The sequence below is a fragment of the Solanum verrucosum genome, unplaced genomic scaffold (assembly GCF_900185275.1).
Source record: "Solanum verrucosum unplaced genomic scaffold, falcon-dt-bn FXZP01000103.1, whole genome shotgun sequence".
Taxonomy (NCBI): domain Eukaryota; kingdom Viridiplantae; phylum Streptophyta; class Magnoliopsida; order Solanales; family Solanaceae; genus Solanum; species Solanum verrucosum.
The window spans coordinates 3,860,388-3,881,093 of NW_026020048.1; the positions used below are offsets into that span (position 1 = coordinate 3,860,388).

At 31.7% G+C, this 20,706-nt stretch overlaps 4 protein-coding genes across 4 annotated transcripts in view; 2 read left to right on the top strand and 2 right to left on the bottom strand.

The window, feature by feature from the left end:
- The window catches only part of LOC125822539 (probable polyamine oxidase 4), a 145,261-nt gene that overhangs the window by 58,672 nt on the left and 65,883 nt on the right, over positions 1–20,706 (bottom strand). The gene's annotated exons all lie outside the window — the stretch shown is intronic.
- On the bottom strand, positions 108–973 carry LOC125822544 (uncharacterized). The gene has a single exon (XM_049501953.1). The coding sequence runs from the start codon at positions 971–973 to the stop codon at positions 197–199; it is 777 nt and encodes a 258-aa protein (XP_049357910.1). The 3' UTR covers positions 108–196.
- LOC125821826 (putative RING-H2 finger protein ATL21A) lies at positions 2,965–3,669 on the top strand. Its single transcript, XM_049501189.1, has one exon. It carries the CDS (start codon positions 2,965–2,967, stop codon positions 3,667–3,669), a length of 705 nt encoding a protein of 234 aa, XP_049357146.1.
- LOC125822545 (rust resistance kinase Lr10-like) lies at positions 3,834–5,077 on the top strand (the record flags this gene model as incomplete). The annotated part of the gene is made up of 1 exon (XM_049501954.1): positions 3,834–5,077. A coding segment is annotated over one exon (1,137 nt), but the record flags the coding sequence as incomplete, so codon positions are not given.

Sequence of the window (20,706 nt, forward strand, 5' to 3'; positions counted from 1 at the left end):
GAGATACAAGAGTAGCGGCCTTCTGTTCCCTGGTTAGATTGAAGTCCAGAAATTAGCATATTTAAACTGACAGAGATCCATGGATACTTGATATATTTAGAGAGAGAAAAGATGAACTTACAGATAAACCATTGAAAAAGACCTACAAAGACATAAAATTTAAGTTGTAGTGAATTCTTTGTTTTGCTAACGAATATTAATTGAATAAGTAAACAGACATGTCGTCCTTACTTAAATGAATCATTTCTGTGACTTCCAGATTCTGATGATAAATTAGCTCAAACCCATAGATGAATGCTTGATGAAGATCAGAAAGGGAAATGTTGCTGTCATTTTTAATATTAGGCCAAGAGGTCATGGCTATAAATTCCACTTTGCATCCATCGCTAACTTCAGATGCACTCATTTCTCCAATCTTTAAATAAGTGTACCTGCTTAATTTGCAGCCACTAATTTCCACAAATGTCGAGTTATTAACAGCAAATGGACAGTTGAATATGAAGATAGGCTCTGCTACTCTTTTAGTACTACTCTGTGATCCATTATTAGTGTAATTATCATATGGATGAAAACGCGAACTATTCATGTATTGTTGAAGGCTGGTAAGCTGAGGTAATAGAGAGCATAAATCTTGTGTTTGTAAAGTTGGATCTACGACGTGAATTGTCCGATTAACATAGTTGATGGCTTGAACGTGCAACTTCTTGGAGAATAACCATATAACCGTTTGGTTACCTTCACAAGCTAGTTCATATTCTGGAAATTGCATTGGACCAGTATTTGAGCCGAAAAGGTAACTATATTTTGGATCAGTCTTTAAACGAAAAGGGTATCTTATGTCAGGGATATTTCCACAAGCAGAACGGACATAGTAGTGAAATTCGCTATTCCTAGCATAACATGTTTCAGAAATATTCAGAAAGATGATCAAGATTATTGTTATACATTTTAGAAGAGAGGTTCCTCTAGACATATCAAAGAGGTTAACTGTTGATTAAAGGTTGAGCTTTCTTATGTCCTGTACTCTATCAATCATCTATTTAGGTCTTGATTTTTCATCTCCCCATAATTTCAAATTACTACTAGCAAACAAGGTAGACTGATCTAGTCCACATATACCATGTGCTGATTTGGACTATGCCCAAAATGACTTGTCAATGAATATCTATCCACTCCAACTACCCTCTATTTAAGACTGGATTAATTAGGTGAGTTATAATTGGCCTGAATTTGACCTAGTCATGAATTTTCCAAGTACAGGAAGAAAAGGGTGGGTCAAGTCGGATATGGGTCGGTCAAAAATGAGTCAGGTGAAAATGGATTAAATATTCGACTCGACTCATATTTAATATGGATAAAAATGGGTAAACCCAATCGAGAGTCGGGGTTGGAAGTTGGATTGTCTGGACTCATTTCAGGTGGTGAGGTTTAATGAAAGTTTGAAAAATATTTTCCTGATTTAAGGAAAGTTGTGATTTTTTCCCCTTACTTAACATATGGAAGTCATATTTTCTTAAATTAGAGGAAAAATATTTTCCTAATTTAAGGTAAGTTGTGATTTTTTTCCGTTACTTTACATATGAAAGTCTGTTTGAAAAATATTTAGGTCAATCAAACATGAAAAATTTGAAAAATATTAATAAGTGCACTTTTTAGTAATTCCAACCCCTTACATATTTGAAGGAGAGTGCAATTGGAAGATAACGTTACCCATATTTTATGATGAATAATATGAGATGATCCATATGTTATGTAATCGGTATTCTAAATAATACTATTGATAACCAGGAACTTTGCAGAAACAACAAATTTGCAAAGTTTAAATCATATAGTAAAGAACAAAAATTAATTAACAAAAACTAATTGCTGTAAAACGTACCAGAATGGAAAGAAAATTGAGCTCACTGAATGCACAGTGTCCTCGTAAGGAAATTATTCCTCTCTAGTATCCAAGGTTGAATTGGAATATATCCTCCCAGGATATAATGATTTTATTCACCACGATATTGAAGAATCACTGGTATTTATCAACCTTTCAGAATAGTCATCTCCAACGGTGGGAAATTCAAATAAAATGGGAAAGTGTGTTAAATAAACTGGTCGCGCGGATCCGAGTCGGGTCGGCGGGACATTTCAGCTAATTATTTAAATAATAAAACATTATTAACTAAATAATTAAAACAAACTTTGTCCAAAAAATAATTTCTCGATTGAGCCAAAGCCGAGTGACGACATTGGCGCGAGGGGGTCCCTCTTTCCAACACTTTTAACAACTAATAGAAGTGTTTATCTATTTAAATACTTTTATTTTTCTTTCCACCACCAATGAGGGAGAAATGTCTTTTTACTAAAGCATAAGAGAACTTTTCAAGTTTCTTTCTTTTCATCTTCCCTCCATTTCCCATTAACGCATGCTATATACCCAACACCATATTTAATCCAATTTTAATTAGGCATAATACATAAATATACCCTTTAACTTTGCTTCAAATTACATTTATGCCCTTCAACTTTGGGTGTGTACAACTAGTTAAACTTGTATAAAGTTGAATAAATACACACACATGTCCAACATGGCATCCTACATGTAATTTTTTGTCCTACGTGGTGTCCTACGTGTATTGTGCCACGTAGGACTCATGTGTCTACTTGCTCAAGTTTATACGAGTTTAAGTGCCTACTTGTGCATATTCAAAGTTGAAGGGCATAAATGTGAAATGAGACCAAGTTAAAGGGCACATTTATGTATTATGTCTTTTAAATAATTGAATAACCAATCCATTTTTAAAATGGGTTAATCCAACGAATAACTATAAATTTGACCCATTTTGCCACCCCCAACAGCAAGGTATGTGGAAAAGTCTGCTCCACAATTGAATAGTTTCAAAGAAAAGATATTGAGGAAAAGTCAGTCTTGAGAGTCGGAAAATGTTGCCAACACATATTAGCATATCAAACCAAAGAATGCAAGTAAGAGTTTTAGAAATGTCCATCTTACTTTTGTTGGTATTTTTCCCATTGTTTAGTGTAGGACACAGACTAGTGGGTTGTGAGGATTCTTGGTGCAAGAGTGATGGTCCCGTCGTTCATTTCCCATTCAGACTCAGTCATCAACCAAAACATTGTGGCTATGATCCTGGCTTTGAACTACACTGTAACAATAAAAAAGACATCATCCTTGAGCTTCCCCCGTCTGTTCACTTAGTTGTTGAAAAGATTGATTATCTCTCACAGAAAATTCACCTTTATGATCCTGACCAGTGCATAACAGCCAAGCTACCAAAACTGAATTTGTCACAATCTAATTTCAAAAATAAGTACTATCCCACAGTCCTATTCAATTGTTCTGCACCATTAGCGGCCAATCGTGATTATGAATTAGTTCCTTGTCCTGGTTCTTCTGGTTACAAAGTTTATGCTTTTCCTACGGATCATTTCCTCAACTACTACTTCTCTGGGCCTTGCACAAAAATTCATCAGTACCCATACGCATGGTACACATTTAGGAAGAACAAACTGCAGCTGAATTGGTCCATACCACTCTGTAGGAAATGTGAGTTCAAAGGAATGGATTGTGGTTTCAAGGATGGAATAAAGCTATTGGAAACTCATTGTTTCAATCGAACCAAAAAGCTATTGAACCAAAAAGGTACTATTTATATCTCTTAAATTTCTTTCTAGTTTTTCCATCGTTGATAAAAAACCACTTAACATACATACACTTTTATTTTGTCCATAATAGGTATTAAATCTAAGCAGCCCTTGATTGCAGGTTAGTTTGATTAAGTTCTCACTCCATCTGTTTCCTACTTGATTTTCCTTTATGCTTATGACATGTTATTTATTCAATTATTGTAGGTGTAGTTTTAGGTACAGCGCTTGTTTGCATTATTGTCTTCTCACTTTATAAGCTTTATTTGACAAGTAGAAATGAAAGAGAGAGTCGAGTTAGACTTGAAAAGTTTTTGGAAGACTACAAGGCCATCAGACCGACACGATATGCTTATGCTGATATTAAGAAGATAACAGATGATTTTAATGAAAAGTTAGGAGAAGGGAGTTATGGAACTGTATACAAAGGCAGACTTTCCAGTGAAATCTATGTTGCAGTAAAAGTCCTACACGATTCCAAGGGTAAAGGGGAAGAATTTATCAATGAAATCGGTACAATTGGGAGAATCCACCATGTTAACGTGGTCCGTTTGGTTGGTTTTTGTGCTGATGGATTCAGACGAGCTCTGATCTACGAATACCTACCAAATGATTCACTTGAAAGGTTTATTTTACCAGTGAGCTCAAGCCCGGGTAGTGTCTCACTCATCAGCTGGAACAAGCTTCAACATATTGCTCTGGGTACTGCAAGAGGGATTGAGTATCTTCACCAGGGATGTGATCAGCAAATCCTACATTTCGATATCAAACCACAAAACATCCTTTTAGACCAGAACTTGAACCCCAAAATATGTGATTTCGGCCTAGCCAAACTATGTTCTAAAGAAAAAAGTGCGGTCACTATGACAGCTGCTAGGGGAACCATTGGTTACATTGCACCAGAAGTGTTATCAAGAAACTTTGGTAAAGTTTCTCATAAGTCTGATATTTATAGCTTTGGGATGGTCTTGTTAGAAATGGTTGGTGGGAGGATAAAGATGGATCCTAAGACGAATAACCACAGCAAAGTGAATTCTTTGGAATGGATATATAGACATTTGGAGAAAGGGGAAGAATTGAAGATTCGGATAGAGGAAGAAGGAGATGGTACAATTGTGAGAAAGTTAGCTATTGTTGGACTTTGGTGCATACAGTGGCATCCCAATGATAGGCCTTCAATAAAAGAAGTTACTCAGATGATGGAAGGAGATGGGAGCCATCTCAACTTGTCCCCAAATCCTTTTATGGCTACTGATACGCCTAAGTTAAATGCAAGTCCTCTCAGTGAAGATCTAGACGTGATATTAGAAATTGAATAACACTTCAAAGTCATTTGTATAATTAATGAAAAGGAGATAGTGTAAGAATTGCAAAAGTATTTTGTTTCATAGTAATCAGGAAGCTGAATGATACATATGTAGTCTTATTTCTCGATTTGTATGCATTAGATCCTTGCATTAAAACCAAAACAAAAGTCAGCTGTTTTCTCAAGGCTTTTCCCAATACTATCATAATGAAAAAAATGTCAGTTTTTATAAAGGCGAATTTAGGATTTTAAGAGGATGGATGTAGAGTGTTAATGTACATACTGTTAGTTAATGATAGTGGATGCAAACTTAGTATAAGTACACATCTAAAAGTTACTCGACTAAGAATTTGGACTAAATCTGAGGAGGGAGCTTTGAGAAGCTTTCTGAGTTATTCATGGGTAAGCTCTTATCCCATTAGCAAGTTGAATTATTTGTCTGGACACAAGTTAGCATGCCATTAATCTATGTCTACTACATTCGGGCATCATTTGGTTAGGCACACAGAAAACTACCTTGTATGCTAGATGGAAATTACGGGGAGAAGAAAATTGTAGACCCCAATAGATGACTGATAGCTCATTAGATCGGTAAACGCCAATGACTGAAACTGAAAAGTATTCTCAAGGTCTTTTAAGGTTTTTGAAGGCTCCTTGAGAAAAGTATTCTCTGCGGTATCATAGGACCTTATAATAAAGCTCATTTCCTTTTAAGTGTTGAACACGGTAACAGGGCATTCCCATCTCTATTCATCATTAATAAATAGGTAAACGTCAAAGTCTTTCATCTTGAGGGCGCCCTTTCATCAAGTTGTTGTTGTTCATCTTGTATTCCTAAGATACTTAGAACAAAACTTTGAAGAACTTGGTAAGAATCAATAAAGTTTAAAGAAGTTTAAAGAGTATTTTCAAATTAGAAAATTAAAACTAGTAGAGAAAATAGAAGCAGAAACAGATTAGAAACAATATAAAAATATTTTTCTCAAAGAAAGAAAATCGAGCCCATTTAATGCACAGTGTCCCCTTAAGGAAATTATTCCCCTCAAGTACTCGAGGTTAATGGAGTATATCCTCCCAGGATAGAACGATCTTACTCACCGGTGTATCGCTACCTAAAACCACAGAGTTAGCGAACCACTCAACGGCAGTAAAGTACACTAAGAATACTAGATTTAGTAGTAGTAGAAGAAGTCCAGAAAAATTCGTTCACCTAAAATGAGGGAAAATCCATCAATTTATAGAAAACAAAAGATAGTGTAAAAATGTTCTTATTGTGCCTTACCAGAAAGGTCACAAACCTTTGAAAAAGTCACAATCTTTCGAAAAGGTCACAACCTTTCATAAAAGTCACAATTTTTATTAAAAGTCACAACTCTTCATAAAAATCGCAAATTTTCATAAAAGTCACAACTCTTCATAAAATTCGCAACTCTTCATTTTCCATTCACACCTTTTAAAACCCAACAATCCCCCGTATGAATGGGGAATGACTCCAAGACAAAGAAACGGACAAGTATGTGTGCTTTACAAGTAAGAATTAATTGCATCTGGATAAGTAAGTTTCCCCTTGGACTTTCCGTAGTGAACATATGTTGGATATAATTGGTCAATCGGTAGATGCGATATCTTTGAACCGTCGAGTTTTGGTGTATACCTAGACAACCATATGTCACACAATTAACCCTTTACCGTTTATGGTTCTTACGGTTGTGTTCGTTTCAACCATGAACACCTCCTGGTTTCATGAGTGTATAAAGAATATGCTTTTAACAATCATTCTCTTTGAAGCGGCTTACACTTCACACTCACATAGGTGATTTCTAACCGTGTCATCGTGTAGATACACTATTTGGTCAAGTCTACCAAACTTAGAAAATCATTAAAAACTTTAAGCTTTATTAACTCATTAACAAGCCTTATGTTTTAACCTCGTTCCTGAACATTGTCTTCATCATGAGAATGGATTGAGTTGATTGACAATGTCGAACCGTCAGTCACAACTTTGTTTTTCTCCTTGAATCTAGATCTTGGGATCTCCAGTCTGCTAGATAGAGTTACCGTCATGATGACTTGTCCTAAGCCGTAAACCCATTCTCTTAGATGATCTTTCAACTTTCTCTCTAGTTAGGCCTTTTTGTAAGTGGATCTGACACATTATCCTTTGACTTTACATAGTCAATTATGATAATTCCACTAGAAAGTAGTTGTTTTCTAACGATATTATGTCTATGTCTTATATAACGAGACTTTCCATTATACATCATGCTCCATGTCCTACCTATTGCATCTTGACTATCAAAGTGTATGTATACTGATACCAATGGTTTGGGCCAAAAAAGAATATCTATCAAGAAATTCCAGAGTCTTTCAACTTATTCACCGGCCTTATCTAGAGCACTTAGCTCGGAGATCATTGTAGAGCTAGCGATACATGTCTTTTTGGAAGGTTTCCAAGAGATTGCTCCTCTACCAAGAGTAAATACATATCCACTCGTGGATTTTACTTCATTTGATTTCGGTGATCCAATTTGCATCACTATATTCTTTCAATACTGCAGTATATTTGTTATAATGCACGACATATTTTGAGTATGTTTTAAATACCCCAAAACTCTTGTCATCCAATGAGTTCGATTGGGATCACTCGTGAACTGACTCAGTTTATTAATAGCACATACTATATCTGATCGCATACACTTCTTGATATACATCATACTTCCCAATACTCTAGCACAATCCAATTGTGTGTCACTTTCGCCTTCACTCATTTGAATTGCAAAGCTCACACTTATTGGAGTCTTGACAATATTGAAATCCAAATATTTGAACTAGTCAAGTACCTTTTTGATGCAATGAGACCGTGAAAATGCTAAAATTATAGAGTTCTATGGATTCTTATACCTAAGATCGCATCAGCAACTCCAAAATCTTTCATATTAAACTTGCTTTCTAGCATACATTTAGTAGCATTTATGTCATTAGTGTCTCTACTGATGGTCAACTTATCATCAATATACAAACAAACAATGACCTTGTGATTTTAATGTAAACACATTTATCACTTCCATCATTCTTAAATACATTTGCCAATTTGGTTTAGTTAAATTTCTTATGTCATTGTTTGGGTGCTTGTTTTAGTTCATAAAATGACTTAACAAGTTCGCACACTTTCTTTTCTTTACAAGGTGTTTTATTATAAAATATTATTTTAGACTGATTTTAAGAGTCCACTTAATTTTAAAATAAAATTAAGAAAACTATTGTTTTCAAAAGACTAAAACAGAAATCTAATGAAAACTTAAAAAGGGGTTCGAGGTTCTTATTAGCATTTCGGGAAGGGGTTTAAAGCACCCGAAACACCCGCTAATATGCGGTTATCCGATAATTAATTATTTGACTTAATTTGAATTACACAATTTTATAGTTAAGACCATTTCAGGAAAAAAGAAGAATGTTGAAATATTATCTAAGTGAAGTATTTTTGTAAAATTATTTATTTATTTATTTTTAGTCAAGTAAAGACTAATAATTTAGTTAAGTAATTAATTCAAAATGGGTGTCTTCTAGGGGATTGAATGTTTGAAACCTTAAAATTGATAGCAATTATTAACAAATAAACAAACACAATAAACAAAGAGAGAGACCTGGACCCAAGTCTGGTTTCCTATCCGCCTGGGCCAGTACTTGGGCCCATTTGAGTCACCTGCACCTGACCTAAACTTCTAACAACCAAATAATAATAAGCAAGATGAGAGGGGCTTAGGCCCAAACTAACAAAATACAACTTTTTGAAATTCGGGGCCTTTAGGCCCATTTTCCCTCTTTCGTATGCACTAGATGTATACTGGTGTATATCTGCTCCGAACCTTGTTCACCAAATTTTCGGGGGATCTGACTCGGTAAAATAATTTTGGGGCCTTCATGGCCCCCTTGGAAATGCAAAGATACAGTCCGTGAGGACTTGGACAGATTTTACATGCAACGAAAGGAAATGGCAAAGGATTAATACACAATCTAATATAAATAGAGAATAAAAAGGGTCAAACTCTAAAATGTATATGCCTTGACTCGAGAAGACGTATGCTGGAAAACAACAAATTTTGAAGGAGTGACCAAAAGAGGCACTAACACATCAATGTGACAACTTGGTAGTATACTTATAAATAGGGAAAAGATGCAATCACACACAAATGACTAAACAACCAATTAAGTAAAAGATAATAAGCAGATGCTATTAGTTTTTTAAAGAAAAAAAATGCTAACTAAGTCGACAAGCCTTTAATCAAAATATTGAAAGTTTTCGTTAAATAATAACACTAGAGCAAGCTAGCGAGCTACTGCCATAAAAAAAATCAATAAACAATTTTTTATGTTGTCAAAATGCCATGAGGACAAGGATAAGACAACATATGGTAGCATCAGAATAGACAAATAAATATGGAGAGCAATTTATTTATTCAAGCTTGAAATACCACACGACATGGATCAACCCGGACTAATTAGGGTGAAACATAACCAATTCCTCGTTCTGATCCCAGGATACTTAATCAAGCAATAAAGGAGTTAATATCTTAAAAGGTCACTCAACCTATGAGAAATCATCTAATAAAGTCATTGGACTTTGTTCTGTATCAATAAAATCACTCGACTTAAAGTTTTTATCTTTAAAAATCACTCAACTCATTTATCTAAAAATGAACAAAATAAATTCACATGAAAAAATTTGATAGATTTACCAACTTAAGCAAAAATATATATATATATATATAATGAATAACAGGGAAACACTATGTCATGCTAACATGGTATTTACAGAAGCTAGACAAGGTATTCGTCCCTTTGGATAGCTAGTGAAGACTGGACATTTTTCAAATGAAATTATAAACAAAGCAAACAAAGAAAAAAATGATTATACTGTAACAAAAATTTACTAGCAATAGATTATCACGACAAATGGATTATAAAAATTCTAAGCAATTAATCAAACTTTCAACAAAGAATACAACTCACATGTTAAATCCCATCAAACAATACAAAGTGAAGTTCTTAAAACTAAACAGGATAACGAGAAGCCAAAAGCTCAACTAATGAAGAAAAATCCAAGTTATTGATATTCTTTAAAGCAAAATTATATATATAAAAAAGTAACATATGATTTAATTTTAAGATAACATTATCTTTTAAGGATTCAAATGCCTTATGAACTAAAAAACACATAATTATCCTAATCGAGTTACACCAAACCCAAATAACCAAGCATTACACCGCATACTTAACCGAATCAGAAACAACTTAAAAGAAGATAAACATAAAAATGAGGCAGTAAATTATTCCTTTCATGCTATTTACTAGTCGAGATGCAAAACAAAAATCAGCCCACAACATGAAACATACCCACTTATAGCAGCTAAATTTAGAACTTAAAACGACACCACAAACCATAGACAACAAGATGAGGTTGTGTAATGGGATAAGAAGTCACTAGCATGAAGAAATCATCTCGATATTAAAATGAGATCAGCCAGACTTTGAGCAACAGAAATTGAAAGATCAACAGACCAACTACACTATTAACTTCCAATCAACAATAAGTCAAAATACTCCTGAAATAATAACATTCGAACAGCTCACATGATTGAGAATCAAACGTCAACGCATTAAGAGCAACAACTACTTGAATCAAAATAAGTATTGCCTTTTGGGGACAGCGAACTGAAGACAAGCGAGCTAAGGACGACTTTACCACCGCGAGAACCGGAACACATACAACGAACAGGGAACTCAAACAGAAATCCGAGCAAGTTTTCTATCTCGGAAAGTATTTCAATTATATTATAACTATTTTTTTGCTTAAACTGCTCTCTGTATTTTGCCCGAAAACTCTCTAACTTTTCCTCCAATATTTTCTTCCAACGTAAGCTATCTCTGAAAACCAGAATCTTTTTTTTTCCTCCTGTTTCTTCCCTATAATACTGAAACTTATAGAGGGGAGCTCGGGTCTTCGATTTTTGGGGGGAAAGGGACGAAAAAGGGGCAGAAACGAGGGCCTCAAATTTGAAATTCAAAATCCCCCAAATCTTTCACCATTTCCGGAGAGACACATTTTCCTCCGAAAATTCGTCTCATTCCAGAAGAGGAAAGGGCGGTGGACGGCTTCGATCGATTCGATGTCCTTGGCGGGTAACATGGCTCTATCTCGAGGCCACAAGGACGAAAGCACGTCGCCCTGCTGCTCTGAATCGCGCTGCTGCAGAGGGAAAATGAGGAAGACGACAAAATGAGCAGTGTACTGCATCGCTTCTGATTTGTGAACATTGCTAGCAAACATTTGTGAACGTTGCTGTTCACGCCGCGTGAAGGAGAGAGATGCATACGGGGTCGGGTCTGTTTTGGGTGAATTGTACGCGTCTGTTTTGGGTTTTCTTTAGAATTGGAAAGGTGGGTCGGTTCAGGGAGTTGGGTCAGCTGGGAATTGGTGGGCTGTATTGGAAATTAAAATGGAATGTGGGGAAAATGGACAAAGAGGCTGGGCTACGGTACTGGGGTTGTGGGCTGCTGAAGATTTGAATGAACGGCCAAACTAATTGCAATTATTGCCAACCAAAGTTTAAGGGATAGCCAAATTGATTTAGTTAGTGAATTCAGCTAAAATTAAATAAAATGAATTAATTTTAATTAATTAATGAGTTTCTTAATCTTAACGAAATAAAATAATTAACTAAATTATAAACTAACTAATTTAAAAATATAAACTATTACTTAAACCAAACTAATTGACAAAATATTTAACTAAAACTAAAATCTTTTTGAGACAATTTCAAATATTCATAAAATATACTAATTATATACATAGCTATTTAAGACATATATATTATTTAAAAATTATAAAAAGTGACAAAACTATTTAAAATAACTTGAAAAATATTTTTAATTTTATAAAGTTAATTATTTTAAATCGCTTGAAATTTAAGAAGTTTGATAATTAATATTTATTGTGGAGGTCCGAAATTGGGTGTCAACACCAGGAACCACAAAACCCTAGGGTTGTTCCATGTAAATTTCTTCCTCCGATTCTCCATTTAAGAAAGTTGTTTTCACATTCATTTGATGAATTTGGAGGTCATATACCGCAACTAATAATATTAACATTCGAATGGATGTAATTCTAGTTACTGACGAGTATATATCGACAAGATCAAGACCTTGTTTTTGTCTAAAGCCTTTGACAAAAAGTCTTGCTTTATATTTGTCAATAGTTCCATCGACTTTCATTTTCCTTCTGAAGATTCACTTTGAACCCAAGGGTTTATTTTCTGGAAGAAGATCAATTAACTTCTAATATGGTTGCTCAAGATTGCATCAATCTCACTATTGACACCATCTTTCCAGAAGGATGAGTCTACAGAAGACACAAGAAATGTTACAAAATCATATTCGAAGGAAATAGATGTCCTTTGACATTTACTATGCCTCTGAATCTCTTTATTAAGTACATTCTCTTTTTTTCTTTCCAAGGTCTTTTAGACCCTTTACTAGACTACTTAAGTCTAATTTTACAGTCCACAATCATAGGTCGTATTTTAATCCTTTTAGGAATAGCAACTTAGACTTTTGCTAGGCACCCCACACTCTGAAGTATTTCAAGTTGGATTTCCTTGCTTTCCATTCCTCATATGGAATAGATTGTGTCCTGAACAAACAAAATATCTTTCTTTCTGAAAAGACAACTTTTTGTTATTCCCTTTTGCAGTAAGGATAGTTCTTCCACACAAGTCTTGTGATAAACCTGAACTTATAAGTAATTCAACCATCATTTTCTTCAAAGTTCGGTTATTTTTTTTTCCATTTTGCAATTCCATTAGATTTAGGTGAATAGGACAGTAGTTTGATGGATAAATCCATTTTCCAAACATATTTATGCAAAAGGAGATTTATATATACTCCATCCCTATCACTTCTTATCTTTATCCCAACTGATTTTCAACTTAAATATTATATTGTCTAGACATTTCTATTGCTTCATCCTTACCATTCAGCAAATAGACAGTCGTTTCCAATGCAATTGTCGATGAAAGTTATGAAATACTTTTTTCCACCACGAGATGGTGTTGACTTCATATCACAAATGTCAGAGTAAATCAACTCTAAGGGATTAGAATTCCTTTCAATAGATTTATAAGAATGTTCAGCATATTTAGATTCCACAAAAACTTGACATTTTTATTTATTGCACTCAAAGTTAGACAAAACTTCTAAGTTGATCAGTTTTCCGTACAAGGTTTTGTAATTGACATGCCCCAAGTGTTCATGTCACAAACAGTTTGACTCAAGCAAGTAGGAACAAATAAAAATATTGAGTTTGAAAAGCTTTCCGCGAGGTAGCTTTTTCTCACAAATATTTTGTTCGTATTTCGTACAATTTTGTGTGATACAAACATTGTTTAGAGTCATCACCTTGTCAAATGTCCTTTTCGGAAGGACATTTCCATAACTTTCAATTGGATTGTTATAAAACTACCCTTGAACATAGTTTCATCGGGTCCAATAAAGGCAATATAGTCCAAATGCTTCTTTTACAAAACATGACAAATGACTATTCACCAACATTCATGCATATACAAATAGTTATATTTAATAGACGTATCTTTTCATGAAAAGTCACAACATTTTAAGTGACGTTTTTTCATAAAAGAACTCAATCATTTTGAACACGTATACATATAATTTGGTAGTTACATACTAGTCATACCATATACTTGTAAAAGAGAAACTCAATGACCACAATATCAAATATATTCCAAGAATTTTGTGGGTCTAACATAATACAAAAGTATCATCGAATTTCATATCTTGTGCTCCAAATTTAAATTAGACACTAATTCTATTTTTATCTTTGTCATAAGCATAGAACTGATCTCAAAAATATTTTTCAAGTATTTAAAAATAGTTTTTCCACATATGTTTTTTCTCATGCTATCAAAGTGTCATTGGCAACATGAAACTTCTTTTGAAAATATTACTATATATTAGAAGAGTTTAGGATTTACTACCATTGTTCCAATTAAATCATTACAAATGTCCAATACTTACTATATAAAATATATAAGTGGGCCCCACCTCCTTCCACTTAAATAATATTTTTCAACCTTATCATGGTAAAAGTTGAATTTATTATCCTTTTCATTTAATTTTATATGATATTATTTTTTTCTATAAAATAATTATATATGTTTTAATAATTTAAATTTCAAAAACATTATAATATAACTTTAAAGATTTTATTTTATCAAAATCTTGTACATTGAAATATATAGTTATGAATTTAAAATATTTTAAAAATCATATAAAAATTTCAATAACTTCTCAAATTCCATAATATAACACTTAAATACTATATATTATATATTAATTACTATACTATAAATGACTTAAATACTTCATATTATCTATTACAATAATTAACAATTATTTGACACTTTAAATTCTATCAATTCCATATAAATTAGGAGAAAAAACCTAACATATAATATTTAAATATATTTAAAAATAATATAAGTAATACTATACATTACAATAATTAACAGCTTAATTATTTAAAACTTATATAAAAAATTTAATTGAGTCTCTAAATTCTATTGGTACCACATAAAATAGATTATATAATAAACATATATTGTTTGAAATTGACGAAAAAGAAACAATAAATTACAATAATTAATAAAAAAATAGTCCACTCCAAAAAATCTATCAATTAACAACACATATTGTTTGAAATTGACGAAAAAGAAACTATAAATTACAATAATTAACAAAATAAATTTCTCGACTCCAACAAATCTATCAATTAATGCCACATAAATTGGGACATGGCAAATAACATATAGTATTAAAAAATTAGGTTCAAAATGTACTAAAAAATACAATAATTAACAACTTAATATATTAAAGAGACATAAAAAAGGGTTAATATTTAAAATTCTGCATGTGCCACATAAATTAGAACAAATAGAGTAATAAATATTACTTTCAAAATTATGTTAAAAAAAAGTACTAAAAATCACAATAGCTAACAATTTAAAATATTTTTAAAATCATATAAAAATTTCAATAACTTCTCAAATTCCATAATATGACATAAATTTTAAAAAAAGTGTTATAAATCATAATAAATAGTACAATATTTAAACTACTTTAAAAGCATTATAAATTGTAATAAATAATACAACAATTTAAATTACTTAAAATTTAACGACTTAAAAATATTTTTTTAAATGTATTAAAATTTTGATTAATTGTCAAAACTTTACATGTGCCACATAAATTGAGACATGGACAGTCACACATATATTTTTTTTTAAATTACATTAAAAGTATTCTATCAATTAGCAACATATATTGTTTGAAATCGACGAAAAAGAAACTATAAATTACAATAATTAACAAAATAAATCTTTCGACTCCAACAAATCTATCAATTAATGCCACATAAATTGGGACATGACAAATAACAGATATTATTAAAAAAATAGGTTAAAAATGTACTATAAAATACAATAATTAACAACTTAATATATTAAAGAGACATATAAAAAATGGTTAATATTTGAAATTCTGCATGTGCCACATAAATTAGAACAAATAGTGTAATAAATATTATTTTAAAAATTATTTTAAAAAAAAGTACTACAAATCACAATAGCTAACAATTTAAAATATTTTTAAAATCATATAAAAATTTCAATAACTTCTCAAATTCCATAATATAACACTTAAATACTACATATTATATATTAATTATACTATACTATAAATGACTTAAATACTCCATATTATCTATTACAATAATTAACAATTATTTGACACTTTAAATTCTATCAATGCCATATAAATTAGGATAAAAAAACCTAACATATAATATTTAAATATATTTAAAAATAATATAAGTAATACTATACATTACAATAATTAACAGCTTAATTATTTAAAACTTATATACAAAATTTAATTGATTCTCTAAATTCTATTGGTACCACATGAAATGGATTATATGATAAACATATATTGTTTGAAATTGACGAAAAATAAACAATAAATTACAATAAATAATAAAAAAAATAGTTGACGAAATTGACGAAAAACAAATTATAAATTACAATAATTAACAAAATAAATCTCTCGACTCCAACAAATCTATCAATTAATGCCACATAAATTGGGACATGGCAAATAACATATATTATTAAAAAATTAGGTTCAAAATGTACTATAAAATACAATAATTAACAACTTAATATATTAAAGAGACATATAAAAAAGGGTTAATATTTGAAATTCTACATCTGCCACATAAATTAGAACAAATAGATTAATAAATATTATTTTCAAAATTCTGTTAAAAAAAGTACTACAAATCACAATAGCTAACAATTTAAAATATTTTTAAAATCATATAAAATTTCAATAACTTCTCAAATTCCATAATATGACATAAATTTTTAAAAAAAGTGTTATAAATCATAATAAATTGTACAATATTTTAACTACTTTAAAAGTATTATAAATTGTAATAAATAATACAACAATTTAAATTACTTATTACTTAAAATTTAACGACTTAAAAATATTTTTTTAAATGTATTAAAATTTTGGTTAATTGTCAAAACTTTACATGTGCCACATAAATTGGGACATGGAGAGTCACACATATTTTTAAAAAAAAATTACATTAAAAGTATTCTATCAATTAACAACATATATTGTTTGAAATTGACGGAAAAAAAACTATAAATTACAATAATTAACAAAATAAATCTCTCGACTCCAACAAATCTATCAATTAATGTCACATAAATTGGGACATGGCAAATAACATATATTATTAAAAAATTAGGTTCAAAATGTAAAATAAAATACAATAATTAACAACTTAATATATTAAAGAGACATATAAAAAATGCTTAATATTTAAAATTCTGCGTGTGCCACATAAATTAGAACAAACAGAGTAATAAATATTTTTTTCAAAATTATGTTAAAAAAAAGTACTACAAATCACAATAGCTAAAAATTTAAAATATTTTTAAATCCATATAAAAATTTCAATAACTTCTCAAATTCCATAATATGACATAAATTAAAATAAATATATATATATATATATTGGGCTCCGTGCTGACACGGGGTCCTATATCTAGTTATTCTACAAAAGTATTATAGTGCTTTAATTCTCTTTGACAATCTTTACACAATGTCAAAGTTCATTCCATAGAGGCACAAAATCACAAACTCTAAGTCACTGGTATTTTTTTCCTCTATCACAGATAGACATACCACTTAGTATTTAGAATACTAACAATAAAGATAAAATTTTTTGTACAATTTGTTTTTATATAACAATGAAGTTTATAGAAAGTCAAAAGTACAACATTGACTTGTTATGTGAAGTTTTCATATTCTTCAAACCAATAGCATAGTCTAATTTATCCAGAGTAAAAAACTACTAAAGTTTTTAGTCTACAAAAATCAGACACAATCAAATTTTACATGGAGTACATAACTACAAAAGTTTTTTTTTTAGTCTTCAAACAGAATTAAACATATTCTTAGATTATCACATAAATATGCTTTTCTTTTCAAATAGCCTTCCAACTATGACATTTTGACATCTATTTTATCAAACAAAAATGTGCATCTTGTTTTATTAAGAAAATATATTTCACTGATTTTATGGGTCGCCACTTAATTTTTTAAAAAAAATCAAGAAAACTATTTTTTCAAAAGACTAAAACAGAAATCTAATGAAAATATTAAAAGGAGTTCGAGGTTCATATTAGCATTTCGGGAAGAGTTTGAAAGCACCCGAAATGCCTGCTAATATGCGATTATCCGGCAATTAACTATTTGGTTAAATTTATTTGACTTAACTTGAATTGAACAATTTTATAGTTAGGACCATTTTAAGGGAGAAACGGGGAAATATTAAGACACTATATCAGTTAAATACTTTGAAAAATTAAGTTTTAAGGTAAAGGAAAATGAGTTCTTAAATGGTCGATTTTTAAAAGATTGGTTTAGAATAGCTGTTTGTCGGGGAAATTAAATCGTAATAACCTTAAGATTAACTGCAAGTAATGGCAGGTAAACAAATATAAAATGATAAAGTAAAGAGGAAAATTTGGGCCCAAGTCTGGTTTCCTGTCCGCCTGTACCAGTACTTGGGCCTATTTTCGTTTTGGGCCTTTGGCCCAATTTTTGCCACCTTTGTACCTGTCCTAGACTAAATTGGATTTTATTTCTTTGGGCCCATCTTCCACCTATCCTAAGTTCTAACAAGATAATAATAAATAAAATGACAAAGGCTTAGGCCCAAAATAACAAAATACAATTTTTTAAAATAAAGAGCGGGCCTTTGGCCCAATCTATCAATTCTCTAAACTGCTTCATTCTTTCAACTCCTGGACCTATACGTCGATATTCACAGTTGGCTGACTCGAGTAGAAATATAATTGGGCCTCCATGGCCCAAAGGAAAATGCAAAGATAGAGTTCGCGAGGACCCGAATAGATTTCACATGCAAACACAAACAAATACAATGTAAGAAACAACTCAATGGCTTAATATAAGAAAGTAGTGAAATAAAATAAATGCTACCGCTTGAATATCATCAAAGGCATTGAACGATTTTTAATTAGTAGTTATAATTATATCAAGAGTCAAGTAAGGTAGACATGAGAAAAGCATTCACGTAAATATAATGATGTGTTAGAAGTAGTGATCAACCCACAACCACAAATTAATACAGACCAAATTAGAATGCAAAATCATAAGGCATCAAAGAATGAACAAACTTAGAAAAATTTCAGGCTAGAAAATAAATAAAATAAAATAAAATAAAATAAAATAAAAAATAAAAAAATAAAAAAAATAAAAATAAGAACTCTTGTCAAAGTTCACAATAAAACAACACATAAACTGACTTCGAGGTTAAAGCTAATTCTAAACTCCACTTAATAAAAAGATCATACTAGTAATGCACGAAATTAAGGCAACAATTTAGAGTAAAAGAGACTACAACCAAAATCTGTAAAGAGAAAAATAGCAAGATCTCGCATTTTATGAAACTTATATATCTGAAACATGTTGATCTAAATGTGACTTTTAGCTAAAGGGAATCAAATCAAGCTACTATATTAGAACTAAAACTAAAACCCAATAAGTAAACATGTACCCAAATAAATATACTAAAGATCAAACTAAATATGCTAAAGTTCAACATTAAACTAAAACATCAAAAATAATCAAACACTTTATGGGCATGATTGGTAAACAGTGACCATACACCTCAAAATTTTTTTTTCGCAAAGTAATCGGCCTAGAGAAATAGCAGCAAGAAATCGATCGGACAAGCCTGGAAATGTTAATATCACATACAAATCCATATCAACTAGCTTTAAGATTCTTCAAAGAGAAACAACAAACTCGATCAAGTAACTACCGGCAAATTCGCAAAGAAGACTTGAAGCTACTAATCCTCACACTTTAAACTAACAGAAAGGGTAGACGCGGGAATCGAACTAATAATAAGCAGGCAGTACTTCAATCACCCTAATAAATGTCCAGCTGAACGAGAAGCAAGAAAATAAAACCATGGAGGCGAGATCAATAAACATGAAAATCCAAAGAAAATCTAGAATTCTTCCGCTTAGAATTATGCAAAGGGCCCTTCTATGTCACACCCCGAGCCTACACCCTGGGCGGGACCGGCACCCGGAGACCATTTCTGGCCCCAAGCGAACCCTTGGCCTGACTTTCTTAACTCAGCGGAAACTTAACTCAACAGAATAGCTCAATGCAATGCAATATTACAAAACAACTTAACTTATAAAATATGGCCATAAGGCAACCCGAATCTCAAAATAGGATATTTACATATATACATAGATAAGAGACTCAAAACTAGCTGACTGACTGTTTGTCTATGAAGCCTCTAAAAATACTGAGATGGATGTTGGGATAGACCCCGCAACATCCTAATAAGACAAAGCTAAGAACACAAAACAATTGAGTCCTCCGGAATGCAAGGAGGCTCACCACTGACTCTGGAGTGCTCAGCTGGATCAACGACGTGCAGGATGCTGATCCGAGGTACTTGAATCTGCATCATCAAACGATGCAGGCCAACTGGCATCAGTACATGGAATGTACGAGTATGCAAGCGGAAAAGCCAAACACAACTTAAGCTTGAAAGGAAATACAAGAGAACACTTACCTCGACTCTGTACAACTCATGACTAACTGAACTCAGTATATAAAGCAATAAGACGCATGCAATATATATAGCTTGTAAAACAGTATAAACAACTTAGCTTGTTAAGGATAAAACAATAACAACTCAACTGTACTTATATAAAAGTGATATAACTTATGTGGGAGGTTCTTTAACCGACAACCACCACTATGAGCCCTAGTGATGATACAACGCTTTACCTCGCGTTGCCAAAGGACCATCCTATACCTTGCCGTGATATAGGAAGCTAACTTTACTTAGTGGATCCACTAGCTTAACTTTCGTGATCATCTAAAAAGTATGATCCGAGAAATCCCATGTTGGCGCATGGTTCTTATGGAGAGTTGAGTAAATCAGAACTCGTGTCCTCAATTCGGTGCTCAATACTACTCCCAAAAATACTTTGGCCCATAGATGTCTTTAAACACATTTTTTTTTCTTTAGTTGAGATAATTACTCAAAA

Bases quoted from the DNA above. Each gene is read 5' to 3' on its own strand.
- LOC125821826 (XM_049501189.1), top strand. From the start codon at position 2,965: ATGCAAGTAAGAGTTTTAGAAATGTCCATCTTACTTTTGTTGGTATTT.
- LOC125822544 (XM_049501953.1), bottom strand. From the start codon at position 973: ATGTCTAGAGGAACCTCTCTTCTAAAATGTATAACAATAATCTTGATC.